Genomic DNA, 27483 nt, shown 5'->3' on the forward strand with positions numbered 1-27483 from the left:
TATGGACTGAACGTAACAATAAGTGTTTTAATAATTATGTTACTCCTTTGCCCAGGTTGCTCGACAAAGTAAAATATTCGTCCTTAGGTTGGTTGAAAGCTAGAAAAGCCTCTTTTTTGTTTGGCACTATTAGATGGTGGTCAACCCCTTTACAATGTTTGAGTATTGGCTAAGTTGGTTTTGTTGTTGTACAGACTTCTGAATTTTGTTCCTCCTTGAGGAATCTTTGAGGCATGCCTTGTGCTAATGAGACTCTTGTTGTTAATATAATTCCATTTTTGATTGTTCAAAAAAAAAAAATTAGATTTAGTAGGGACTAAAACTGAGAGCATAATTTTTTTATATGGACTAAAAACACTATTATAATTAAGTAAGGACTAAACTTAAAAGGTCCCAATTTTATAGGGACCAAAAACATATGATGTCATTTACCACATGGCAGCCATATCACTTGAAATGTCCACGTGTCATGCCTGAGTCAGCATTCTGTTAGCCTAGTCAGCACAATTTGACGGCAAGGATCAAACTTACAAACGGAAAAAAAACGTTGGGGATGAAAAATTTAATAAAATTTAAAAAGGACGAATGTTGGAAGCTCGCTTATTTATAGGGACCTTAAACATAATTAACCCATAAAAGAAAGAGGGTTGTTTTAAAAATGGTTAAATATGTTTTTGGTTCCTATAAAATTGGAAACTTCTAAGTTTAGTCCTTACTTAATTTTAATAGGTTTTTTACTACCTAAAAAAAAATTATTTTTAATTTTAGTCCCTACTACAACAAAGTTTGTTTAATTATCCTTAAACTCTTAACTTTTTGAACGGTTGTTTTTAGACAAGTTTAGAACACTATGAAATGTTCATTTACTAAAATTTAGAATTTTTTAACATGAAACAAATTAAATATGAATTTTTTAAAACGGCAAAAGTTAAAGATAAAATTAACAAAATCTGAATGTAAAAATTAATTTTTGCGACAATTTTTTGCAGAGGAACTTTTAGTAATGTTCTTAACACGTCTACAAAAAATTGTTCAAAAAGTCAAGAGTTTAAGCATAAATTAAACATATTTGAATTGAGTAGGAAATAATACTGAATGCAGAATTTTTTTTAGGGACGAAAATGATTATTAAAATTAAATAAAGATTAATGTCTCAATTTTATTGGGACAAAAAACATTCAGACCCTTTTAAAAAAAAATTTAAAAATATTTGTGCAAGGACTGTTTCTCGTTTAACCAACACATATCTCTATGAAAATGGGTTGCGAAACAAGTGCATCTTTATATTATAGGGGTTAAATATGTTTTTTGTCCCTATAAATATACAAATTTTTTGTTTTTGTCCCTCTAAATTTTTTTAACAAAACATAAATTAATTATGATTTTTTAACCGTCAAACATATAAAAAATCATAAAACTTATTAAATTTTTTAGGAGAGATTCTTATAATATTATGAATTTTTCTGCAAAATTTTGTTCAAAAATATATATTCTACATATGAGTTTACTTTAAAAGAGTAGCAAAAATGAAGATGGAAAATTTTACCCGAACTAAAAGTTGAAGAAATTTTTTAAAGGAAATAAAAAGAAAAGTTGATATAATAATAGAGATGAAAAATATATTTAATCCTATATTATATCTTAAGTTGATTGACTTATCTATCGTTGACGAACCTCGTGTATATGATATAATCTTGAGATCTAACAAGGATAAGCAAGCATAAGGAACCACTGAAGCAGCATTTAGTACTCATCCACCAAACAAACAAACAGTAGGTACCAGATGAACAAGGTTAGTCAGTTTCCTTTTCAGTAACAGTGTCTATGGTTCACGTGTTTGATCCACTTGTCATTGACGCATTATTATTCTTTATTCATAAATTAGCTAATAGCGAAGCTGTTCAAACGAGGAGCAAAGGAGAAACCAGCCTCTTTCGTTTTGAAAGTTGTTATGCACTGTGATGGATGCGCCAAAAAGATAGAACGAATGGTTCTTAAATTCGACGGTATGATTACTGTAACTTTTCATAATTTCAGATCTTTCCTTGTCAATCCGTTTGGTTTGGAATTGATGGAGGGGATGGGAGGGAAGGGAATTGATCCTTTGAAGTCAATGAGTAAGAGAGTGAGATAAGAGGCCGAGGCCTAGATTACCCGTTTTTTGTTTTTTTTTTGAAGGAAGATTAGATTACTCTCTCTTGTTTAGGGGTATTTACCTTTTTAAATATTAATCAATCAAAATGTAATATACAAATGTAACATTAAATGTCAAATAAAGAAGTCAATTTTTCTATAATAAAAATCAATTTTAATAAGGTAACTTTTAATTTTTATTTAATTATATTTAGGTATACAATCTTAATTAATTTACACTGTATAGCTTGTAACAATTAAATTTCAACTCAAATTCAACCCATAAATATTTATTTTTTAGGATGCAAAATTAATAAGTTTTTGGAATACTTTTAAAACATTATTTGTTTTTTAATTAAAAACAAAAAGGTGTAGCCAATTTTTTCTCTACAAAAAAAATTGTTCCTAATTTGTACTTCCACGGATAAGTTGATATAACAAATTTCCACCAATATTTGTATTTTTGTTGCAAAATTAATAAGTCTTTGGAATACTTTAAAATTTTAAATATTATTTATTTTTTTAATCTACTAACAATATATAAAAAATTATTAAAAAACAATATATTTATTAAAAAAAAAATATCAAAATCAAAATCCAAAAAAATTTCATAATTGTCCTTCTTAAAAGCCAATATATTATCATGATAATTACAGACAACTATTTTTTCAATTCCACACAACAAATTTAAATATCTACTTTTACTACTAATCTACTACTACTAATACTATAATAAGAAAATTAGAAAATCTTACTCGAGTAAAATTTCACAATTATCCACACAATCTTCTTAATTTTATGGGTTTAATCGTCATTTTACAAAATAAAATACAAATTTATTCATTTTGAAAAAATTATTATATATATATATATATTTGTTTATCTTTCTAGCCTAACTAATTTTCTATGTATCTTCATTATTCAGATTTATTACTTCCAAGCCTAACTAATTAATGTTTATATTTTGACAATATTTATGAGTTTCTACAATTTTATCATATCAACTTTCTCATATATTAACTTAAAAATTATTTATGAAGATAAATCACATAAAATCTACAACGGGTACGGTGAAAATATTGAACGGTGTTTTGCATATAAAGTAAAAAGTTATTTAATAGAAACACTACATTAATGTTGATATTTTGAAAATAATCATGAGTTTAAAAAATTTATTTTATTAACTTTCTTATATGTGTATATAAAAATTTGTTTTCGTGTACATAAGAAAATAAAATCCACAACATACGCGATTCAAATATTTAACATTTTTTTATATATAATATATGGAAAAAAACATTTGATAGTAATAACAAAGTAATTATTTTTTATATGATTACTACAATGTTACGTGACCCGTGCGTAACCGCATGGGTCTATTACTAGTTAAAAAATAAAATAAAGTATGACAGTTTTTTTTTATTAAGGAGAAAACGTGACAATTGTTTTTTTAAAAAATAAGCTATGAACTTGGCTGTTATTTACTACCAGCTATAAGCTCAAAAGCTCCTTGATATAGCTTCTCAAAAAACGCTATAAGCTAGTGGAAAAAGCTTTTTACCCTACACATCTTATTATATCAAAACAAACTTATAAGCTAGTCCAAGAAGCTATAAGCTAGCTTATTCGTGTTACCAAACACAGCCATGATGGGTTGAATTTGATGTGAAATTTTAATTGTTACAAGCCCTATAGTGTAAATTAATTAAGATTGTATACCTAAATATAATTAAATAAAAATTAAAAGTTACCTTATTAAAATTCTTTTTTTTTTATAGAAAAAATTGACTCATTTATTTGACATTTAATGTTACATTTGTTTATTACATTTTGATTGGTTGATATCTTGAAGGGGTAAATACCCCTTGAACAAGAGAGGGTAATGTAGAAAAAATCGTGAGGATACACATGGACGGATGCAGAAATTTCAATAAGTGGGGTCACAGTCATTTGTCATAAATATTTTTACAAAAATCTATGAATTCATAACAAATAAAATGATGAAGTCATTATCACTAAGCAAAACATTGAAGATTACAATAAATTATACCATTGTATGTCCAAAAATTAAAGATACTCTAATAACGAAGAATTATAATTACCCTCTTCATTACTTAATATTTTGAAAGTGTTTTTGGATTTTTTTTTTTTTTTTTTCATTTTCAACACTATAAAATATATCGCTCTATATGCATGTTGCCAAACAATGATTCAAAAACTCATCTTCCATATGGTTGCGCATATTCTTAACAAAACTCATATTTCATATGGTTTCATAGAAGAGAAACTCCTTTCAACAGTTGCATTTTCCACGTGCAAAAGTAATGCTAATTTCAAAAGTAAATACACCATTGCATAAACAATATGTTTTTTTAGTTTCCACCAACATTCTTGAATGATCACTAATCCCACCCAAATTAGAACATTGTTCACAAAAATGAATGTCGGTTTTCATAATCTCCAAAAAAGAAAATCCTAACGGATAAAGTCGAGCCTTGGAATTCAGATTATGATTTGGTATTGTAAGTGGGTCACGTACAACTACAAAGTCTTTCAACTTTTCATTTTCCACCGAACAATGAGTACCATTTTTCTTTATATCTTTTTGTGGCATTTTCTTTAAATAAAACCAAATGTTAAGCTAGAGGCTTAAAGCCCAACGATTACTGATTCATTTTCCAACATATAAAGTAAATTAGTAATACAACTTTGACACATACAATATAATATTAGTTTATATAATATGTCTCTAGTGTATTAACTGGGTTATGTCATTATGTGTGGGCAAGATAATAGTTAAAGTGGGGTCAATATAGAAAAATACACTATTATTGGTTGAAAAAGAAAGCTAAGTGTGGGGTCAGCTGACTCCAATATGCTATACTTGCATCTGTGCCTGGAGATACCCATCAAATGCTACACTGCATTAGTATTTATATAGAATGAGTTGGGTTTTTAGCTGCTAGGCCTTCACCCAAACAGGCGTTTATAATGATTTGGTGGCAGTCAAAACATTGGATCTGAATGGATGGTCGTCCGGACCGCGATCCAGTGGGATTTATTGTGTTTGTTTCTGTGGAAAGATACTGAGGGGCAGAGAAAGACGAGGGAAAAGAAGCATTTTCCATCGTTTGGAACAAGTGAAACTACCAAAGGAAAGAATGAGACACATGGGTCCCGCCTACATTATATGTAACTGTTGGTGATATTCACAAATTTTGGAAGGAGAACAAATAGCTCTACCAAGTCTACATTGCTTACTTATAGAAGGAAAAAAAAAACTTTCCTTGCACTGTTTTCTTTCAGGGATGAATCAAAATGTAAAGGGTCATGCAACATTATATGTAAAGGGTCATGGTTCGGTCCATGCGACATAATGGAGTTTGAGGAAGACAGAGGAAATAGAGGAATTGCAGACTTCAAAAAATAAACTGACATGAACCTCGTGAATAGTAGGAGTAAGGATTAATTTAGTTTAATATAAATAAATAAATATGGAAATTAATTTGTGATGATAAAATTAGATAACACTAGTCAATAAATTAATCCATCAATGTATAAGAAACTGGTATGAAGTTGAAGAAACAGGAGTTGCAGAATACAGGGTTGATGTAAAAGATAAAAATGGGGTAAAAATGTAATTAGCTAATTATATGGCTTGATTCCATCTCATACACCCCAAATTGGAGGGGAAGAAAAATAAGAAAGGATGATGGAATGGATTTCATCATATACCACTCCATTCCACTCATTTTTAAAAATCCAAACAATGGAACAACACTTCATACCACTCCATTCCACCCTATTTCGTCTATCCAAACAAATCCTTAAAAGTCATTTTGGTGGGTTGAGGAGCATGGGTGTTTAAAAACTACTATTGGTCTCAGTTTCCTCTAGAATTTTTGGTGTGCCGGAACGTAAATTAAATTGACCACGGATCATTGCAGTGTTGTTTTTTTATAGGAAAATGTTAGTAATTAATTTAGTAGGGAAGAAGGAAATGTTAGTAACAGGTTCATTGAATTCTTTTAGTATTTCGGCCCATACCACTAAGCTATTTCTTCGAGGACATTGATTGGTAGAGTTAATTCATTTGGTTCACGATGCAGGTGTAGAGAGCGTTGAATCTGACTGCTCTAGTAATACATTGAAGGTTATTGGAAAAGCGGACCCCGACAAGGTGCGAGATAAACTAGAGCAAAAATCTAAGAGGAAGGTTGTGCTTTCCATGGAAAATAAACTTTATGAAGTGTTCTTAAGTTTTAGAGGAAAAGATACTCGTGCATCATTCACTTCACATCTCTATGCTTCACTTCAAAATGCTGGAATTAATGTTTTTAGGGATGATGATTCGCTTCAAAGAGGAGATCAAATATCATCATTACTTCAATTGATTGAAGAGTCTCGAATTTCTGTGATTGTTTTTTCAAGAAATTATGCAGATTCGCGATGGTGTCTAGATGAGTTAGTAAAGATAATGGAGTGTCAGCGAACCATAGGGCAGATAGTTGTGCCAGTGTTCTACGATGTAGATCCCTCTGAAGTACGTCACCAGAAAGGCGAGTTTGGTAAAGCATTTCAAAATCTCTTAAATAGAATTTCAAAGGATGAAGATGAGTCCCTTTCAGAGGAAGAGAAAGATGAGTTGCTGCATTGTAAGTTGAGCTGGATAGAGGCGCTTCGAGGGGCGACTAACATTGCAGGATTTGTAGTCCTAGATTCCAAGTAATTTAATTTCACAATTAGTGCTTTCAAATTCTTCATTGCATTTAATAATAGAAAATGTTTTTGAGTCGTGGATAATGGCGTCCCTAATATGCACCTCATAAGAGAAGTCCAATGTTGGACATCTTGAATTTGACCTTTTATAGCAGGTTAACATACTACTTTACTTTCAATATTTTTATTCTTTACTTATTTAAAAAATATTAACCGGAGGTAAAACTTACGAGATTCACCGTTGGACCTTCCTTTTAAGGTGCATATTAGGGTAGGGGCTCCATAGAAAAAATTATAATTATAATTAAATTTATCTCTGTTCAAAAAATAAAGATGACTTTTATAATTATAAATAAATGAAAAATAGTTAAACTATGATATGCTGTCGGTTTGGTTCATGTACATATATATGTATGTCTATGCATGCATGTACACATCTGTATAAGCACCTTTTCTTTGGTTTGTTTTAATAGGAATGAAAATAAGGCCATCAAGGATATTGTTGAAAAAATTACTCATTTGCTTGATAAGACAGATTTGTTCATTGCTGATAAACCTGTGGGAGTTGGTTCTCGAGTGCAAGATGTTATTGAACTGTTAGACATCCAACAATCAAATGATGTACTGCTACTTGGGATGTGGGGTATGGGGGGGATTGGTAAAACAACCATTGCAAAAGCTATCTATAATGAAATTGGCCGTAATTTTGAAGGTAGGAGCTTCCTTGCAAATGTTAGGGAAGTTTGGGATGAGAATGCTGGAAAAGTGAATTTACAAGAACAACTTCTCTTTGACATCTGTAAAGATATGACAATCAAAATACAAAGCATTGAAAGTGGAAAAATCATATTAAAGGATAGACTCTGCCGTAAAAGAGTACTAATTTTACTTGATGATGTTAATACATTGGACCAACTAAATGCTTTGTGCGGAAGTCATAAATGGTTTGGTCCGGGGAGTAGAATAATCATTACCACAAGGGATAAACATATACTTAGTGGGAATAGGGTTAATAAAGTATTTAAAATGAAACACATGGTTGAAAGTGAATCAATTGAGCTATTTAGTTGGCATGCATTCAAGCAAGCGAGTCCTACAAACGATTTTGTTGAAATTTCTAGAAATGTAGTTGAGTATTCTGGGGGGTTGCCACTAGCATTGGAAGTCCTTGGGTCATATTTATTCGATAGGGAGGTAACAGAATGGAAAAGTGCATTGGACAAACTCAAAAGAATTCCTAATAATCAATTACAGAAGAAGTTAAGAATAAGCTATGATGCTTTAAATGATGACATTGAGAAAGAAATATTCCTTGATGTAGCTTGTTTCTTTATTGGGATGGACCGAAATGACGTTACACTTATATTAAATGGATGTGGACTTTTTGCTGAAATTGGAATAAGTATCCTTGTTGAGCGTAGTCTTGTAACTGTTGATGATAAGAACAAACTTGGAATGCATGATTTGTTGCGAGATATGGGAAGAGAAATCATTCGTGAGAAATCACCAGAGGAGCTCGAGGAGCGTTGCAGGTTGTGGTTTCATGATGATGTGCTTCATGTATTATCAGAACAAACTGTAAGAACTTCATTTGCTTTATCATTTAAATCTGGAAAGGAAAAGAAAAATTGATGATTCAATTGTTAGCATTCATTTGTTCTGTTGATTTTTTTTTTTTGAAGTAATTTGTTTTGTTGATTACCATCAGAACTTTGAAAATTAGTCTGGTTATGAATCGTTTGGTGCTTCCTCACTTCTAGCTAGTAACAAATGATTGGCTTTAATGCAAGTTTATCTGCCTTGTATCTTTAAGCTTTGCATGTTTTTCTTTTTGCTTTCAAAGGGAACAAAAGCTATTAAGGGGCTGACTTTGAAGTTCCCAAGAGCCAATGAAAAATGTTTTAGTACTAAAGCATTCAAGAAGATGACGAGACTCAGATTGCTTCAACTTGCTGGGGTTAAACTTGATGGAGATTTTGAATATCTTTCGAGAAATCTGAGATGGCTGTCTTGGAATGGATTTTCTTTAACACATATACCTACAAACTTTTACAAAGGAAGCTTGGTTTCCATCGAGTTAGAGAATAGCAATGTCAAACTTTTATGGAAAGAGGCCCAGGTATAAGTTTTGATTTCTTTTTTTGCTTTCAAATTGTAATCCTACTTTAATCTTTGGTACTTTAAAACTTTTTTTCAAAATTATTTCAGCCAGCCTGTCAAATTTTACAAGTACTTCAGTGAAACTATTCCAAATATTCAAGTTGTGAAGCATATTGTTTTTTGTTATTCCAAAACTTCAGTGAAACTATTCTAAATTTTAAAATTATAAATTGTGCACTTTTCAAAAAAGAAAAAACTTAAGGAATTAGGAAATGATTTTCAATTTGATTCTTTTTCAAGTGTTAAATTATCTTACACTGTTATCCAACGATGTGCTATCACTTTATTTGGTAGTTGTGAGAATGAGACTTGTCTTAGCAATAGATAATTGGTTGATAGTGTAAAAAAGTTTTACACCAAGCTGGAATTAAAATTAAATATCCCACAAATTATCTAATGAGTGGTAAGACTGGAAGGGATAGGATTAGGAATGACTACATTAGAGGGAGTGTTGGGATATCACCTATAGTAGAATAGATGGTAGAAAATAGGCTATAGAAAAGACCTGTAGATCAGATGGAAGAGAGTTAGATCAGAAGAGGTAGAGGAAGACCTAGAAAAACTAGAAGAGAAACTCTTAGGAAAGATTTAGTGGTTAATGAGTTGGATCAAAATATGGTTTATGATAGAACATTATGGCGTAATTTGATCTATGTAGCCGATCCCACTTAGTGGGATAAGGTTTGGTTGTTGTTGTATCCCACAGATTATCTAATCAAAAGAATTTTGCAGCATTGACTATTTCATTAAAGAAGCTTTAAATTTACATTTACATTTAAAACATTCTATCATTATAAATTATTGATGTCTCGGCAAAATGCTCAAACATGGTTTTTAATAATCTTTTCTGCACCACTATGTACATAAATTTAGCCTGTTAACAAAAAAATTCACTAATATTGGTATTCAATAAAGCAGCACTATATTATTTTAAATATTTTACTTTCCACTGTCAAGGTTAGTGAGTCATTGTAATTGTTTCCATTTATTTTTTGAAGAGTCTTCCTTAAGTTTATCTTTGACATGTCTGTTCTTGCAGAGGATGGAAAAACTGAAAATTCTAAATCTTAGTCATTCTCATTGTCTGACACACACCCCAGACTTTTCATACATGCCTAATCTTGAGAAGCTGGTACTTAAAGATTGTCCAATGTTGTCTGAGGTTTCTCCTAGCATTGGAAATCTCAGTGAAATTCTTCTAATAGATTTGGAAGATTGTGTTAGCCTTCGTAGCCTTCCAGGAAGCATCTATAAGTTGAAATCTCTGAAAACTCTCATTCTTTCTGGGTGTATAATGATTGACGAGTTGGAAGAGGACATAGAACAAATGGAATCATTAACCATTCTGCTTGCAAATAACACTGGAATAAAAAGAGTACCCTTTTCAGTAGTAAGGTCAAAAAGCATTGGATACATTTCTCTATGTGGCCATGAAGGATTTTCACGTGATGTGTTTCCGTCTATCATCTGGTCTTGGTTGTCACCAACAAATAATCTCTCATCCCTAGTTCAAACATCTAATGTCATGTCATCCCTTGTTTCTGTAGATGTACCAAATAGTAGTTCCCATGAACTATTATCGATTTCCAAGTACCTTCCAAGTCTTCGAAGTCTTTGGGTGGAGTGCAGCTCAGAACTTCAACTTTCTCATGATGCTGCAATAATTTTGGATGCCTTATATGCCACAGATTATAAGGGGTTTGAATCAATTGCAATTACATCACAGGTATCAAATATGACTACTTCTACATCACAAGTATCAGAACATTCCTTCAAGTCTCTTTTAATTCAAATGGGAACGAATTGCCAAGTCACCAATATTTTGAAAGAGAAAATTGTACAGGTTTGTCTTATCTATCTCTCTTTTCCCCCCTTGTATGTTTGTCTGTGTTTGTATCACCTCATGCATTTGAATTCTTAAGTGTATATGTCTATAACAATACATGTATATGCAAGTGTATTCAATTATTTGCTATATGTGTAAAATACTTGAAAATTAAAATAATTAAATCCTTAACGTATTATTTTTAAATTGTCTTCCAAGTTCTATCAAATTTTGCTATAATTTATTGACAGCTTACGTGACACATGTTCAAGCGTGTGGAAAAATTATGGTATATACATTTTTTTCAAGATATACTCTCAAATTTGCATACTTTTACATAATTGATACTAAATCACAAGTCTATAATTAAAAGTCTTGTTTTTTTATTTTTACTACTGGTCATGATCATGCTCATAAATATGTTCTAACTTCTAATCAAAATTAAATTTCATAAATAGCTTTTATATGAGTTGTTTTTCAAACTAACAGAAACAGCATCTTACTCATAAGCAGAACATGAGTATGCATCTTCCATGGTAGTTATATAGTGGATTTACAAGTACTCCATGAACATATTTTGACCAGAATTTTTTTTTGGACCGGTAGTAATCCATGAATATGAATTTTGGTTATGGTAGCATGTAAAGTTGTGACATCATTTGTATGAACTTTGTTTATATAATGAATAAAAAAAACTTTTACACAAGATTATGGATCTATTTTTGGCTGAATATGATTCATGGATTATGAAAAACTTTTACACAAGATCAACAATATGATTCATTACCTTATGAAAAGTATTATATCTTTCGGTGTTGAATAAATGATAAGGTGTTATTATTATACTTGTCAGTAAAACTTTGATTTTATCTCTATTCATACAGAATATGGATCTCAATGGGAGCGGTGATTGTTTGCTTCCCACTGATGGTTATCCAGATTGGTTAACCTTTCATTCTGAAGGTTCTTCGGTAACTTTTCAAGTTCCCCAAGTGGAAGGCCGTAGCTTGAAAACAATGATGTGCATTGTCTATACTTCAACCCCAGCTAACATGATATCAAGTGGCCTTAAAAACATGTTAGTGAAAAACCACACAAAGGCCACCATTCAGCTCTATAAGAGTGAGGCATTGGTCTCCTTTGAAGATGAGGAGAGCCAGAGGGTAATATCAAGTATAGAACCTGGTAACAAAGTGGAGGTCATTGTTGTTTTCGAGAACAGTTTCATTGTGAAAAAGACAGCAGTTTATCTGGTATATGATGAACAAATTGGTGAAAAAGTGGAGCTATATGATGTACCAGAAAGAAAGAAAATTGAGTGGAATGAATCAAAGAAAGATGGTGCCTGCAAACCTTTTTATTGCTAACAATTGTTTTCTATTTTTTGTTGAAGTTTCTATACATGGTAAATTTGTGTAATCCTAAATAGAGGTGAACTATTGTAAGTTGTTCTGTTACAATTCTTCCATGTCATATATAGCTTTTGGCAGTTCACTCTAATTGTATTACCGACTGCGAGGAATGTACAGTTTTGAAATTTTATATGACATATCTATGTTGAACATATTGTGTTTGAATTCTTAGTTGAGAAAGTAAAAGTTGATTTTCCTCATAGAAATCTAAATGAATCAAAGTTTGATAAGATTTCATTAAATATAACGCAATTCAGTGCATAAAACTGGTTTGATTTTTGGATAGGGCATTCCTCACCCAAGTTCTAGACCCTCATAGAAAATATTGCTTGCATATGTAACATGTAAGTCACTTTAGCTGCCAGATAAGTACTGTTTGGGGGTATGAACCCCCAATTGTGAAGTGAACCAGGCAATTATGTCATCTGGCAGTGCATAAATAGGTGAACTTCTCGTCCTAGATTGAACCTAGTAGGTACTATGTTCTTAGCAAATTTCTGGTAGAGCATTCATAATATTGTATTTTGATTTTCATGGCGTAGTGTGATTTACTAGACATGCCAGCTGGAGAAGGATGCCAAATATGCATTGTTATATATTTTTAATGTAAAAGATTTTACACATTCAAACATAATAAACTGTTTGACTTTAATTGAATGAATCATCAGTCCCTAAATTATCACACTTTCACCAATTTAGTGTCTAAACTATAACAACATACGAAATAGTTCCTAAACTATCTAAAATCCATCAATAAACTATAACAACATACCAAATAGTTCCTAAACTATCTAAAATCCATCAATCTAGTCCTTGGTATCATGATGTTACTGAATTGATGAATTTTCATATACTTTAGGGACTAAATTAACGGATTTCATATAGTTTAAAGACTAAATTTAAGATTCAATAATAATTTAGGTATTAAATTGATGGTTGATTCGGCTTTAATTATAGCTATTAAAATTGCACATAAGAATGAATGTGCTGATTGTGGTGCCATGAGTGTGGTGTCAAACTGGGTAGTCATTATGAAAGGTGTGGTGAACTTGTGTTAGGTTTTGGCTGATTCTCAGCCGCTATAAGCAGCTTTTAACCCGAATCACGACTATGACACTGTTAGCCACCACTAAGTACATAGTTGAAGCCAGATTATTCAGCTTTTAGCGTCGCCTAATACAACTTATAATACGCATCACATTTCAGTATCAGGATGATGCTGCCTCCCATGGTTTCTGCAAACTCCTCCCCCTTGGTGGCTTCCAAACCGCACACTCATTCAACTAGTTTAGGGTGCACTAATTGTGAATTGAAGTGGAAGGTAGCATAACTCTCCTACATTGAGCAAATACTCTCTTGTCAATAATCGCAATCAAGGAAAGATTTATGGTGGGCACTTAACCCCCTTTCAAAAACTGATCAACCGTTTCAAGTATTCATATCCAACATATTGGTGAAAAGTAAGAAGTCACAACCTTAGAGACAAATGTTATGGTGAATGAACACATTGCTAAACTAGGTTGAAGACTGTCCTGTCCAATTTGTTAAAAGACATATGAATGTTATAACTCATAGTACGGTTCAAATAGCTGATCATTCAGGGTCTATAATGAGAGCGCCTTACACCGTTAGGGACAAAAATAAATGTTTACTAAAAAATAAAGTTATGAAGGTTTCTGCAGCAAAGGAAATGAGCTTGAGCCATATAACTATAAAACCTGATGCTGAGGTAAAATGCTCATTGTTCAAATCAGAGTTTCTTCTTGGCAGCTATATATCCTATTATTTAGGACTACAGAAGTTTGCTAAACATTTAAATGCTATAACTATTTGAGTCCATTTTGTTAAAAGACATTTAAATGGTATATGACATGGAAGAATTGTAACAGAACAAATTAGAATCTTTCAGAACTCTTTGTGAATACAAAAATTCACCAAGGATAAAATCTAGAAACTACAGACCAAAAATCAGACAATGACAAAGCAGCTTGTAAGCCAAAAATGGAAAACAATTGTTAGCAGTCATCATAAAATTGATTTTTGCTCGGCCATTGCATTACTATCTTTCATTGATTCATTCCACTCGGTTTTTCTTCTTTCTGTTCTGATTGAAGTCATCAGTGGGCTCCTCTTCAGTAGAGAATCTCTTGACAGATGGTTCATCGTATACGAGATAAACTGCTGTCTTTTTCACAATGAAACTGTTCTCAAAAACAACAACGACCTCCACTTTGTTACCGGGTTCTATACTTGATACTACCCTCAGAGCCTCCTCATCTTCAAAGGAGACTAATGCCTCGCTCTTATAGAGCTGAATGGTGGCCTTTGTGTAATTTTTCACTAACACATTTTTAAGGCCACTTGATGTTATGTTATCTGGGGTTGAAGTATAGACAATGCACATCATTGTCTTCAAGTTACGCCCTTCCACTTGAGGGACTTCTAAAGTTACAGAAGAACCTTCCGAAAGAAAGGTTAACCAATTTGGATAACTATCACCAGGAAGCAAACAACCACCACTACTATTGACATCTATATTCTGCAAAATTACATTGAAATGTATGTTAACTTCAACTTATCATTTATTCAACAATTAAAGATTTAACTTTTCCTCATAAGGTAATTAATCATATTTTGACGTTACAGAGAAATATTTGCTTGGATTCATAAAACCAACTATCAGTCCTACTTATGAACTCCATACATACCAAAATAATAGTGAGGGAAAATAACGATAGTAACAAATTTTACCGCTCTAAAATGCGCTTTTTGAAGCCTGTAAGTTTGTAACAGTTTTTTTTTTCTTCATAAAAACAAAGTTCATACAAATGATGTCACAACTCATATTCTTCGATTACTTGAAAATCCAATACATAACTAGCATGGAAGATGTATACTCATGTTCTTCTTATGAGTAAGAAGTCTTTATTGTTAATTTGAAAAACGATACGTATAAAAGTGATTTTATGAATGTTAATTTTAACTGGTAAACATATTTAATCATCAATTTCAATTGATATATACTTTGTTATCTTCAAATGTAGTTTCAATGAATATATTTTTTCTAATGTGCCCTCTCATATGTCTCATCCTAAGAAGTAATTCAGTTATAAATGTAATTTCTGCTCTTAACAAAGTGGCAATTCTCATGCATCTGTTGATGTTTAATAAAAAAAATTGCTTATAAAAAAATAAGCATTTCAATTATATATTAGTGATTTAGGATCAATTATTTAAAAGCAAGAAAAATAAGAGTATATCTTGAAAAAATAGCACAGACTATAATTCTTCCACATGCTTGCACATGTGTCAAGTAAGCTGTCAATGACTGATAGCAAACTTTGTGAAAATTTGGAAGACAATTTTCATTATTTTGATTTTTAAGTATTTTACACCTATATCAAATAATTGTATACACTTACATGTGTTGTTATAGACTTATACACTAAAGAATATAAATGTTGGAGGGGATACACACACAGACATATTAAAGGGGATAGCGAGTATGTCAAACCTGTAAAATTATATCTTTCAGAATATTAGTGGCTTGGCAATTCATTCCAATTTGAATTAAAAGAGACTTCAAGGAATGTTTTGATACTTGTGACGTAGTTGCAGTTGGTTCCAACTCCTTACGATTTATGGTATGCAAGGCATCCAAAATTATTGCTGCATCATGAGAAAGTTGACGTTCTGAACTGCACTCCACCCAAAGACTTCGAAGATTTGGAAGGTACATGGAAATCGATGATAGTTCGTGGGAACTACTATGTGGTACATCTAGAGGAACAAGAGATGACATGATATTAGATGTTTGAAATAGGGGTGGAAGATTATTTGTTGGTGACATCCAAGACCAGATGATAGATGGAAACACATCATGTGAAAGTCCTTCATAGCCACATAGAGAGATATATCCAATGCTTTTTGACCTTACTACTGAAAAGGGCACTGTTGTTATTGCAGTGTTGTTTGCTAGAAGAGTGGTTAATGATTCCATTTGTTCCAAGTCGTCTTCCAACTTGTCAATCATTAAACACCCAGAAAGAATGAGTATTTTCAAAGATTTCAACTTATAGATGCTTCTTGGAAGGCTACGAAGGCTAACACAATCTTCCAAATCTATTAGAAGTATTTCAGTGAGATCTCCAATGGTAGGACAAACCTCAGACAACATTGGACAATCTTTGAGTACCAGCTTCTCAAGATTAGGCAAGTATGAAAAGTCAGGGGTGTGCGTCAGACAATGAGAATGACTAAGATTTAGAATTTTCAGCTTTTCCAACCTCTGCAAGAACAGACATGTCAAAGGTAAACTTAAGGAAGACTCTTCAAAAAATAAATGGAAACAATTACAATGATATGATGCGCTGTTTTATCGAATACCAATATCAGAGCAAAATTTTGAACCAAGGTTAAATTTCTGTACACAGTGTTGCAGAAATTACTAAAAGCCATGTTTGACCATTTTACCGAGAGATCAATAATTTGCAATGATAGAATGTTTTAAATGTAAATCTAAAGCTTCTTTAACGAAATAGTCAATGTTGCCACCATCTTCTTTGCCTTCATTTTAGCTATCATAAAATTCAGTTGATTAGATAATCTGCGGGATGTTTAATTTTAATTCTTGCTGGTCTAAAACCCCTTTACACTATCAACCAATTATATATATATATATCGTTAAATGCTTAGACAAGTCTCATTATGACAACCACCAAATAGGACCAATTGAGATTCTGAAAAAAGTGCTGACACATCATTGGATAACAGTGTAAAACAATTTAACATGATAGTCAAATTGAACATTTGGAATAGTTTAACTGATGTACTTATAAGATTTGAAAGGCTGGCAGAAATAACGATGAAAAAATGTTTAAAATACCATGTAATAAAGTAGCATTACAATTTGAAAAGGGAAAACGACTCATGAAGGATAAAATAAGAAATCAAAACTATTACCTGGTCCTCTTTCCATAAAAGACTGACATTGCTATTCTGTAACTCGATGGAAACTAAATTTTCTCTATGAAAGTTATTAGGTATATGTGTTAAAGAAAATCCATTCCAAGACAGCAATTTCAGATTTCTCGAAAGATATTCAAAATCTCCATCAAGTTTTACTCCAGAAAGTTGAAGCAGTCTAAGTCTCTTCATCTTCTTGAATGCTTTAGTACTAAAACATTTTTCATTGGATCTTGGCAACTTCAAAGCCAGTCCCTTAATAGCTTTTGTTCCCTTTGAAACAAAAAGAAAAACATGCAAAGCTTAAAGATACAAGGCTGTGAAACTTGCATTAAAGCCAATATTTTGTTACAAGGGAGTGAAACTTGCATTAAAACAAATGAATGGTAACAATTGAATCATCAATTTTTATTTTTCTTTCCAGATTTAAAACAATAAAGAAAATGAAGTTCTTACCGTATGTTCTGACAATACATGAAGCACATCGTCATGAAACCACAACCTGCAACGCTCCTCGAGCTCCTCTGGTGATTTCTCACGAATGATTTCTCTTCCCATATCTCGCAACAAATCATGCATTCCAAGTTTGTTCTTATCATCAACAGTTATAAGACTTCGCTCAACAAGGATACTTATTCCAATTTCTGCAAAAAGTCCACATCCATCTAATATAAGTGTAACGTCATTTCGGTCCATCCCAATAAAGAAACAAGCTACATCGAGGAATATTTCTTTCTCAATGTCATCATTTAAACCATCGTAGCTTATTCTTAACTTCTTTTGTACTTGATTATTAGGAATTCTTTTGAGTTTGTCCAATGTACTTTTCCATTCTCTTACTTCTCTATCGAATAAATATGACCCAAGGACTTCCAATGCTAGTGGCAACCCCCCAGAATACTCAACTACATTTCTAGAAAATTCAATAAAATCTTTTGTCGGACTCACTTGCTTGAATGCATGCCAACTAAATAGCTCAATTGATTCACTTTCATCCATGTGTTTCATTTCATATACATGGTTAGCCCTATCCCCACAAAGTATATGCCTATCCCTTGTTGTAATGATTATTCTACTCCCCGAACCAAACCATTTACAACTTCCACACAAAGCATCCAGTTGGTCAAGTGTATTAACATCATCAAGTACAATCAATACTCTTTTATGGCAGAGTCTATCCTTTAATATGTTTTTTCCGTTTTCAACACTTTGTATTTTTATTGTCATTTCTTTGCAGATATCAAAGAGAAGTTTTTCTTGTAAATTCACCCGGCCAACATTTTGCTCCCAAACTTCCCTAATATTTGCAAGGAAGCTTCTACCATCAAAATTATGGCCAATTTTATTGTAAATAGCTTTGGCAATGGTTGTTTTACCAACTCCTCCCATACCCCACATCCCTAGTAGGAGAACATCATTTGATTGTTGGATATCTTGGTCTAGCAGTTGAATCATATCTTGAACTCGAGATTCAACTCCCACCGGATTATTAGCAATAAACAAATCTGTCTTGTCAAGCAAATGCGTTACATTGTTAACAATATCCTTGATAACCTCACTTTCATTCCTACATAAAACAAATCAAAGACCGTGTAGTTTTTAGCAATATTTTGAATAAAATGCCAAATACTTTAAAATATATTATTTCCTCAAATTTTTAGACAGTATGAAATCAAAGTCCTTCAAAACTATCAAGAATTCTAAGTGTCTTTATCATGTATCAGATTTCTTTAGTAACACTAATAATTGTGATGGAAAAATTTATGGAAATGGATTTTCTAACTTTGAATTCCTTTTCAACAGACTTTGAAATGCTTTTCTGAACACCGGTTTGATTATGTACTTCAGATTAGAACATCGGCATAACAACTTGGCATGGAATATGTGGCACTCCGTTATCTTCACCAACTCTTCAAGACACCATTGCGATTCCGCTTTGATGCGAATTGTCGGCCCTAAAACTTTAATTCTTGTGTGTTAAGATAAAGTAGAGATTTGAAGTGAACCTTGATATAGCTTGGCTGGTTTTCTAGGTTGCTCTTCTGTGAACCTTAGTATTTCTTCTTCCTTTCAGAAAGAACTATTAGGCAATTTAAATTGCTTACCAGAATAGGTGGTTGAACAGTTGGTCATGTAAGTTTTGCATATTGTCAAAGATGTAAAAACTTTTATGGTAAGCTGGCTAAGGTTTTCTCCTCAGATTTTTTTCCTAACATTTTTTGTCTTTCTAATTTTCAGTTTACTTTGGGACTTTGGGTTATGGATTTGTCGTTTTTTATTGGGATTATTGTGATATTATTGTTATTTATTTCATATTAATGTGGTGCTACTGAGTGTTGCAGTTACCTTATATTTAGGAGTAGTTTGATTATAGTTGTGATTAATGGCTGGAATCCCTAAGACTTGTAGATATGTAACAGTCTGTAACAGTTGATTATAATGTGTATATATATAGTGGTCCTGATGAATGAACAGAGACACACAATTCAAAGAATTCTATTGTGGTGAAATTTAACATTTTTGTAGCTTTATTATAGAAGCTCTCTTTTTTCTTTTTAAAGGGATTATAGAAGCTCTCTTGTTTATTTTTACTTTTATTTAATAATATTTATGAGAAATGCTATAAATGATAGATGCATGACAATTTTCTCAATGTACATAATTGGATTATCAAATTTTCGTTGGGAACACTCACTTTTCAACACTTTCTCTAACACTCACTTTTTTATTGGATAAAATCAATGTATGTCCCACCACTTTGTGTGGGATCAATTTTCAAAGTGTACACCCACAAGGATTTAAACCAATAATAGAGTGAATATTAGAGAGTGTGTTCAAAAGAGGGTGTTGTTAGCATTATCTTTTCTCAATGCTTGTCGGTAAAATGACTTGTATTTAGAGAAGGAAAAAAAAACTCTTGCCAAACTGACTAAGGACGGCCTAGTGCACACGGTAACTCTACGTAGTCTTCTCTAGGGGTGTTCGTGGTTCATATAACTGAACTGTAACTGCACCGCATTGACAATTTTGTTCAGTTCTTAAAAACCACTTTAATAAAAATTGGTTAATTTTTCAAACTAATTTCAGTTTGGTTCAGAACCAGTTCATAACCGGTTTACTTATTTTTAACCGGTTTCGAACCAATTTTAAACCCTTTTTTTTTTTTTGCATTTTTTTCATCAGATTTTTATATTAATTTTTAATTAATAATTTAAAATTAAATAATTTAAATGAACAATCTATATCCATGTGTATATCTCTCAAGCGGGTAATCCATATATATACAAATATTCATTGGTAATATTTTTTTAATTAAAAAATACTTTTTCTTTTCATAATTACGTAAAATTTAACAACAAAAGTTCATCACAATCATTTTCTTTGTTTTACAAAAACATAATATTAGTATTAATACATAACAATAATCATACATAGTAATATCCTTCATTTCCAACCAAAAAAGGTTCTTCCTAACTACCAAAATAACAAAGTTCATTGTTTCAACAACTCAACATTCAACAAAAACATAAATCAAGTTCATCATATTTAACAAAAACAAAGTTCCTTGATTCAACAAAAGAAAAAAAAAATCCATATTGTATAGTACTAGATTATTTTTATTACTGAAGTTGAAAGAATGTTTACTATTTTATATTTGCATAAGAATATTTATCTAATTTAGTTTCATAACGGCTATAGATATCCGCGGACACGAATACTAATAAATCCGCATCTATTTCTATTAAGTAATGGTTAGTAAAAACATCAATTTATTTTACCCGTTGTTCACATCCATTAAGGTATTGTCCTGTGTTTGTAGTAGATTTTATCCGCCGAAATATGCGGATACAAACATTTTTTATCATCCCTAAATATCATGGTCACGAGGCAACAATTTAGTTGCAGAATTTGAAAGTACTGTATGATTTATTGAATTAAATTAAATTACCTGAAATTCAAGACTACAAATCCTGCTAGGCTAGCCGCCTTTAGAAGTGCTTTTCTCCACTTCACCAGCAGCTTCTTTTCTCTGACTGTCTTTGAAAGATTTATGTTTGGATTGTTCCAACGATATTCAAATGAATTTCCAAACTCACCAGTTTGATGACGTACTTCTGAGGGATCAACATCATAGAACACCGGAAGCACCACCTGCCCTATGCTTCTGCGACACTCCATTATCGTCAACAACTCATTTAGACACCAACGCGATTTCGCATAATTTTTTGAGAAAATGATAATAGAAATTTCAGATTCTTCAATTGCTCGTTTTATTGATTTTGAAATGCAATGTCCTCTTTTAAGCGAATCATCGTCTCTAAAAACGTTGATTCCAGCGTTCTGAAGAGAAGCATAGAGATGTGAAGTGAAGGAAGCACGAGTATCTTTGCCTCTGAAACTTAGGAACACGTCATGGATCCTTGTGTCGGTTCTTCTTCTTGCCTGTTGGTAACCCGAAATTACCGCAGTTTGGGGGAAGAAACTAGAGGAAGACATGGATAGATGAGATAGAATGAAAGGGAATAAACTATTTAAAGCTGAATCAGAAAACTACACTCCTTCCTTCAGAGTTCATCAAAGAAAGAAAGAACCTGAAGGATGAAGTCAACATTTGCATTCAACCCATGCCATGGCGGGTAATGTCATCTTTTTTTTTTTAATGGTAAGACTTTTTAGATTTTTTTTTGGGTACGAATACTTTTTAGCAAAATCAATCAGCAGGTGGAGAAATCCTAATTTCAGATAAATTTCTAAATTCATTTATAAACTATAGTAATGACGTGGATAACGGAAAAAAAAAGGGGGAAGCAATGCAAGAAGAGAATGAAAAGATGAGTGGAGAATGTGTGAAGAGGGAGAGAATGTGACAAAATGGTTTGATTTTGAGAATTTAATTTTACAATAGGTATATTTTAGCCATTTTAGGGTATAACCTGATAGTGAAGGTTGTTACTAGATAAAATTATAATTTTATCGGTCAATTAGCTCGTTATTCTATTAAAGTCAGATTACTTATGAAATCAGTCTTTAAAAATGATAACATGACATATCAAGTATTGCTAGCAATGACAAAGACATATAAGTTATGGTGACAAAAGAAGCAATTACCAAGAGGAGAAAGAAGTTAAAATATATATGGGTAGGGAAAATAGGTTGATTCAACGATTAAAGGACATGTTTCAAAATAGAACAACATGCAACCCCATATGTTCAAAACATAACCAAACATATGTATACGTACCCGCGGGTACCTATCCGAACCCACCCCGATTTGAGGGATATTCCCAGCTTTTACTGGGTTTCGGTATGGGTTTGAGTTTTTCCCGATTTCAAAACATGTGTATGGGATGAATGACAGGGATATAAGTACCCACCCCGAACTCATACCCAAACATATCCCCGAATATAAAAATTTCTTTATTACTCCTTTTATTTGGTATGCCATGTAGTTTGGTTTAATAATTGCGAAGTTATACAAATTGTCATTGATATTTAAAGAAGCAACCAAAACATTCAGTCAAATAAATGTTAAAGTAAGTGGATAATACATTACAACATTGCCTCTAAGGATGAAAAAAATTCTTATTTATGAAAAAAATGATTCACTGCGAGTACATGGATGGGGCGGGGATACCTATTCTCATCAGGGAGAGGGATGAGATTCAATTTCTCATCCATGTTGGTTATGGATAAGGTAACAGATAAGTATATAAGAACTTGAAACGGGGACTGTAACGCCCTAGTCGTTATTTATTTATTTATGATTTATTTATAGTCTTTTATATGATTTTTAAATAATATTTGTTGATTATGTGGTATGTTATATTTTATTATATAGTTTATTTTGATAATAATTAGAATAATGTGAGAATTATAATTAATTGGAGTCTTGGAGGTTTTATTTTAATTAATAGAAATTAAGTGGGAGTTAAAGGAATTAAAGGGAGTTAAGTCTTGGGAGTTAAGAATAAGGGAGAGTCAGAGAAAACTGTTTCACGTACAAATAGAAGTTTTGGGAGAAAGCAAGAGAAAACCAAGAGGAGAGCCAAGTGAAGAGAACCAGATTTTCTGTAGAGTTTTGTTCTTCAATTCAAGGTAAGGGTGAGGCTAACTCTCAATAATCATAGTGTATGTAAAATCTGAAATTGATTTAACATGTAGTTGTTTATGAATTTGGGAATTAGGGTTAGAGTGTAGAATTGAATTGTGGAAAGATGTAGATAAACTGATGGATTAGGGTGATAAAGGATGTTTAGATTGTAAATTAATCCTAGACTAAGTTTCCAATCAGTATTGGGGTTTGGGTTGATGGAAATTGGGATTTTCGTTTGAAAAATCGGTGTCTAAACGTTTTGCAAATAAGATATTATGTGAGGTTTGGGAAATCGATTTTTGGTTGGTTGAAACTTGAGTTTTTCTGTAGATTATGATAGAGCTAAGTGTCAGGAGCGTGTAGGCGAAAACGGCATCGAAAACGGGTTAACGGTTTGGATTTTACGCGCGAAAACGTGAAGATTAGAAAATCTGATGTTGTCTGTCGAGCAGAAATCGGGCTACGATTTTGACCAGGTTTTAGGGTGTTTTCGCACGAAAAATATCGGACTACGATGGGGAAAAATCGGGCTACGATTTGGTTTGACCAGGAACTTTTAAAATGCATTTTTCTTCACTCCAATTGCTTCCAAACTTCTTCCTAAGTGTAGGGACTTTATCCTAACCAGCTAGAGATGTTTTTAGGAAAGAAATAACCTTGTATAAAGGGTCTAATGAGTTATTGAGTTGGTTTTTGGGGTAAGAATGGGAGTTGTTTATAAAGGTATAGCCATTCAGTGAATCTAAGCTAATTAATATAATTGATGTTGTTGGTTAATTCAAGCTACATATATTATGTGGAAAATGTATATTGTTGTTTATATCATTCGAGTTGTTATTATTAACGTTGCTATGTTGCAAGTTGTTTATGTTGCTGTCTCTGTTGTTGTTGATTATTAATATCATTAAGTTGACCAATTTGTGGAGTAAGTCATATTTATTTATGCACAGTTGTTGTTGTCGTTGCTGATTGTTGTTGTATGAATGGTGATGATTGATGTTGTTGTCTTGAGCATAGTTATATTTAATTGTGCATTATTCTGGATTGTTGAATTGCTGGTTGTTGATGTTGCTGATGGCTGTGATGTATGATTTATTTATTGAACCATACACGTTGTATAAATTGGAGTCATATGGAGAATGTATGCATGGTCTAGTTGTATGTAGATATACACGAGTGGGTCCATTGCATATGCATAAACAGCGGAGAGGACTCATGTCCTGGAGCACTAGTTGTTCACAGCGGTGAGGGCTTCGGTCCTGATGAATGCTTTAACCATTCAAAAGCGGTGAGGGCTTCGGTCCTGTTTGGTACCACATGCATATCTGCATTTATTGAGGAGTCTTAGTGGTGTCGTCATGTCATGCATGAGTCTTTATTGTTGATTGTGGTTGTTATATTGTTGATGATGATGATGTTGTTTGATGGTTACATATTTATACATATATTATGATGGATTGATTTGATGGTGATGTAGTTGTTGCTTTGTAAATTATATAATTATAATTGCAAGATGATTTGATGTTATAGGGTGTTAGATTTAATTTATGAATTATATATCTATTATTTATGAAATTAAGATGATTAATGATGTTGTTAATGATGATTGATGTTGTTAATGATGTGGTATATTTGCAAATGCATTATGTGAAATTATATATGATGTTTAAGTTGTGTTGATTATCATTTGATAATTGTTATGTCTTGAGATGTCTATGTGCTACCTGTGATGCTGTTGAATCTTAACTAAGATGTAAATGTTGGTCTAAGTTGTAAGCGTGGTTGAGTTGTACGTTGTCGAATAAGTCATAAGTATGTTATGCAAATTGCCGATGTTGTCATCATCGTCCGTGTTGTTGTTGAAGTCGTAGTTGTAGCCGTTGTTGGTGAATGATTATGTCAGGTGTTGTGTAAGAGGTGGTGTACTCTCACGTTGTTTATGTTGTTGATTAAGTTGTTGTCGTTGTTGTTGATTAAGCTGTTGTTGTTGTTGTTGGGAGAGTTGTTGTCGTTGTTGTAGAATCTTATTGTTGTCGTCGTTGTTGGTTGAATTAGTAAGTGATTCTAAAGATAAATTAGAAGTAAGAATATTATTATGATGATTTGTTGTTGTTTACATTATTATAAGATGATGATTATGTTGTGTCGACTATGTTATTATGAGGTGATGATTATGTTGTGTTGTCTATATTATTATGAGAAGATCTTTATGATACGATGAATTATGTTGTTATACAATGAGGTTTATGATGTGATGATTATGTTGTTATATGATGGATGTACATGATGTGATGAATATGATATTAATGTTGACTAGAAGTTGATTGATGATTAATGAAGTACTATACGAAGAATTATTATTATTATAAATTGGTGAAGTTTAAGTTGTTAAATACAGTTGATGATTTATATATCTATTATTATTGTTTGTGAATCTCACCCCTTCTGCTTGGAAATGTTGCCCTTCGTATGGGTAACTTACAGGTGATGCAGAGTAGTTGCTGTTAGTTGCGGTACACATGAGTCTTAGGTGCTCTGATACGTAACGGGATGGGGATCTTTATTATTTTCCATATGTTACGTGATTTACTATGACTTTTATGTTGAAGACTGTTTAGACTGAATTTTTATTAAGTTGTTTAAGTTGAGGCCGTCGTGCCAACATGATGTTTTATTAAGATATTTTCCGCTGCATTGAGATTTAATTTTGATATTATGAAATGATTGAAATAATAGTAAAATTGCTATATTTATGTTTGAAAGAAGTGTAACATTCCGTTTAAGGCGTTTTACTCTGATTAATTTATAAAATTTTTATGTTGGGAAAACGGGGTGTTACAGGGACGGTGACAGAGAAGATAATCACTTCTTCACCCCAGCCCATTGCCAGACGTAAGTGAGCCTAACCAAACTACCTCAAACCAACTGCATCAATTTTCTTCAACTTCAATTAACTAATCAATCTAATTACAAGTAAGTGTTTTTAAACCTATTTTAATTAAAAAAAAAAAAAGATTTGTTTTATATGTTAGTTATTTTGTATTAAAATAATGAAATGTTAGTGTTTAGGGTTGTACAAATGATCCTTCAAAAAAAAGGGTTGTACAAATTAAATGATTGATTTTTTGGTTGTTTTGTGATCATATATTTGAATGTATTGATTGTCAAGGTTTTTAAGGTAGGTTTAAGTTTAATATGGTTGTTTGAAAGTTGAAATAACAAAAAAGAATCAATGTTGTATATTTTGCATTCTAAGTGTTCGATAAAATGTCTAAATGAGTTTTTAATTGATTTTTCTTTTGTTGTTGTGTAGATATGTTTGGGACCCCACACAGAATCCGACTCAGCAAAGAAACCATGACCAATAGCGCCCGACAGGAGAGGAAAACAACACACCCTAGGTCTAAAAGAGGAAGGGGGCATATGAACACAGATGGGGTAGAGAGCTCACATCCGGCTATAATCACAGAAAATACTTGGGTGACATAGACCGGATCAGTACCGTGTGACCCAAGAGCAGTACTACGATGCTACCGTGCAACATTACCGTGATGAGGAGGTTGTTTTTGGAGGGCCTTCTGGTGTCTTTGCTGCCCTAATTCGCAAAGCATGTTGCTTTGAAGATCTAGAATGACGAGAATGACGTAAGTGTTTCATATTTTTTTATTCCTTTAACTTTTTCATTTTCAAATGTTATCATATTTTTATATATTATTTTGTGTGTTATTTTTCTATCTTTTGTATGTTATTTTTTATTTGTATTTTTTTTCTATCTTTGCTGCCTTCATAATATGTCATTGTTTATTTTTAATTAACTGTTTAATTATTTTTATTACAAATTCAAGAGGACTCTGCATTCCGCTACATTGGACATTAGGTTAAGTTAGAAGATCTTTCATGCGTAACAAATAATTTCAATTGATTTTGGGGTCCCGTTCATGCTTCTGGCTTCATCCATTGCTTAGGTCGGGGTCCATAATGTGAGTCATGTTGTGCTTACTACCCTGTCTAAGAGGTGGCATGTGGAGTCCAGTAGTTTTCATTTGCCAGTGTGGGGGATGGTTGTCACATTGGATGATGTGACATGTCTACTACACATCCCTACTGAAGGGAGGATGTTGAGTTACGATAAAAAGGCCTCTTAGGAGAAGAGAACCTATGACTGAGTTGTTAGA

General features: G+C 32.2%; 2 protein-coding genes across 2 annotated transcripts; one reads left to right on the forward strand and one right to left on the reverse strand.

Annotated features, from left to right (window-relative positions):
• The first annotated feature begins 1634 nt into the window (after positions 1-1634).
• Positions 1635-12403, forward strand: LOC25495366 (disease resistance protein RPV1). Its single transcript, XM_024785393.2, has 7 exons — positions 1635-1792; positions 1886-2006; positions 6243-6858; positions 7326-8430; positions 8696-8971; positions 10052-10855; positions 11722-12403. Exons 1-7 carry the CDS (start codon positions 1784-1786, stop codon positions 12202-12204), a joined length of 3414 nt encoding a protein of 1137 aa, XP_024641161.1. The 5' UTR covers positions 1635-1783; the 3' UTR covers positions 12205-12403.
• A 1607-nt stretch (positions 12404-14010) lies between these two features.
• Positions 14011-22037, reverse strand: LOC25495367 (disease resistance protein RPV1). The gene is made up of 5 exons (XM_013595584.3): positions 21164-22037; positions 17671-18781; positions 17212-17487; positions 15764-16537; positions 14011-14788 (listed from the first exon to the last, which is right to left on the reverse strand). Exons 1-5 carry the CDS (start codon positions 21709-21711, stop codon positions 14324-14326), a joined length of 3174 nt encoding a protein of 1057 aa, XP_013451038.1. The 5' UTR covers positions 21712-22037; the 3' UTR covers positions 14011-14323.
• Positions 22038-27483: the final 5446 nt, after the last annotated feature.

This window comes from Medicago truncatula, chromosome 6, assembly GCF_003473485.1.
Source record: "Medicago truncatula cultivar Jemalong A17 chromosome 6, MtrunA17r5.0-ANR, whole genome shotgun sequence".
Taxonomy (NCBI): Eukaryota; Viridiplantae; Streptophyta; class Magnoliopsida; order Fabales; family Fabaceae; genus Medicago; species Medicago truncatula.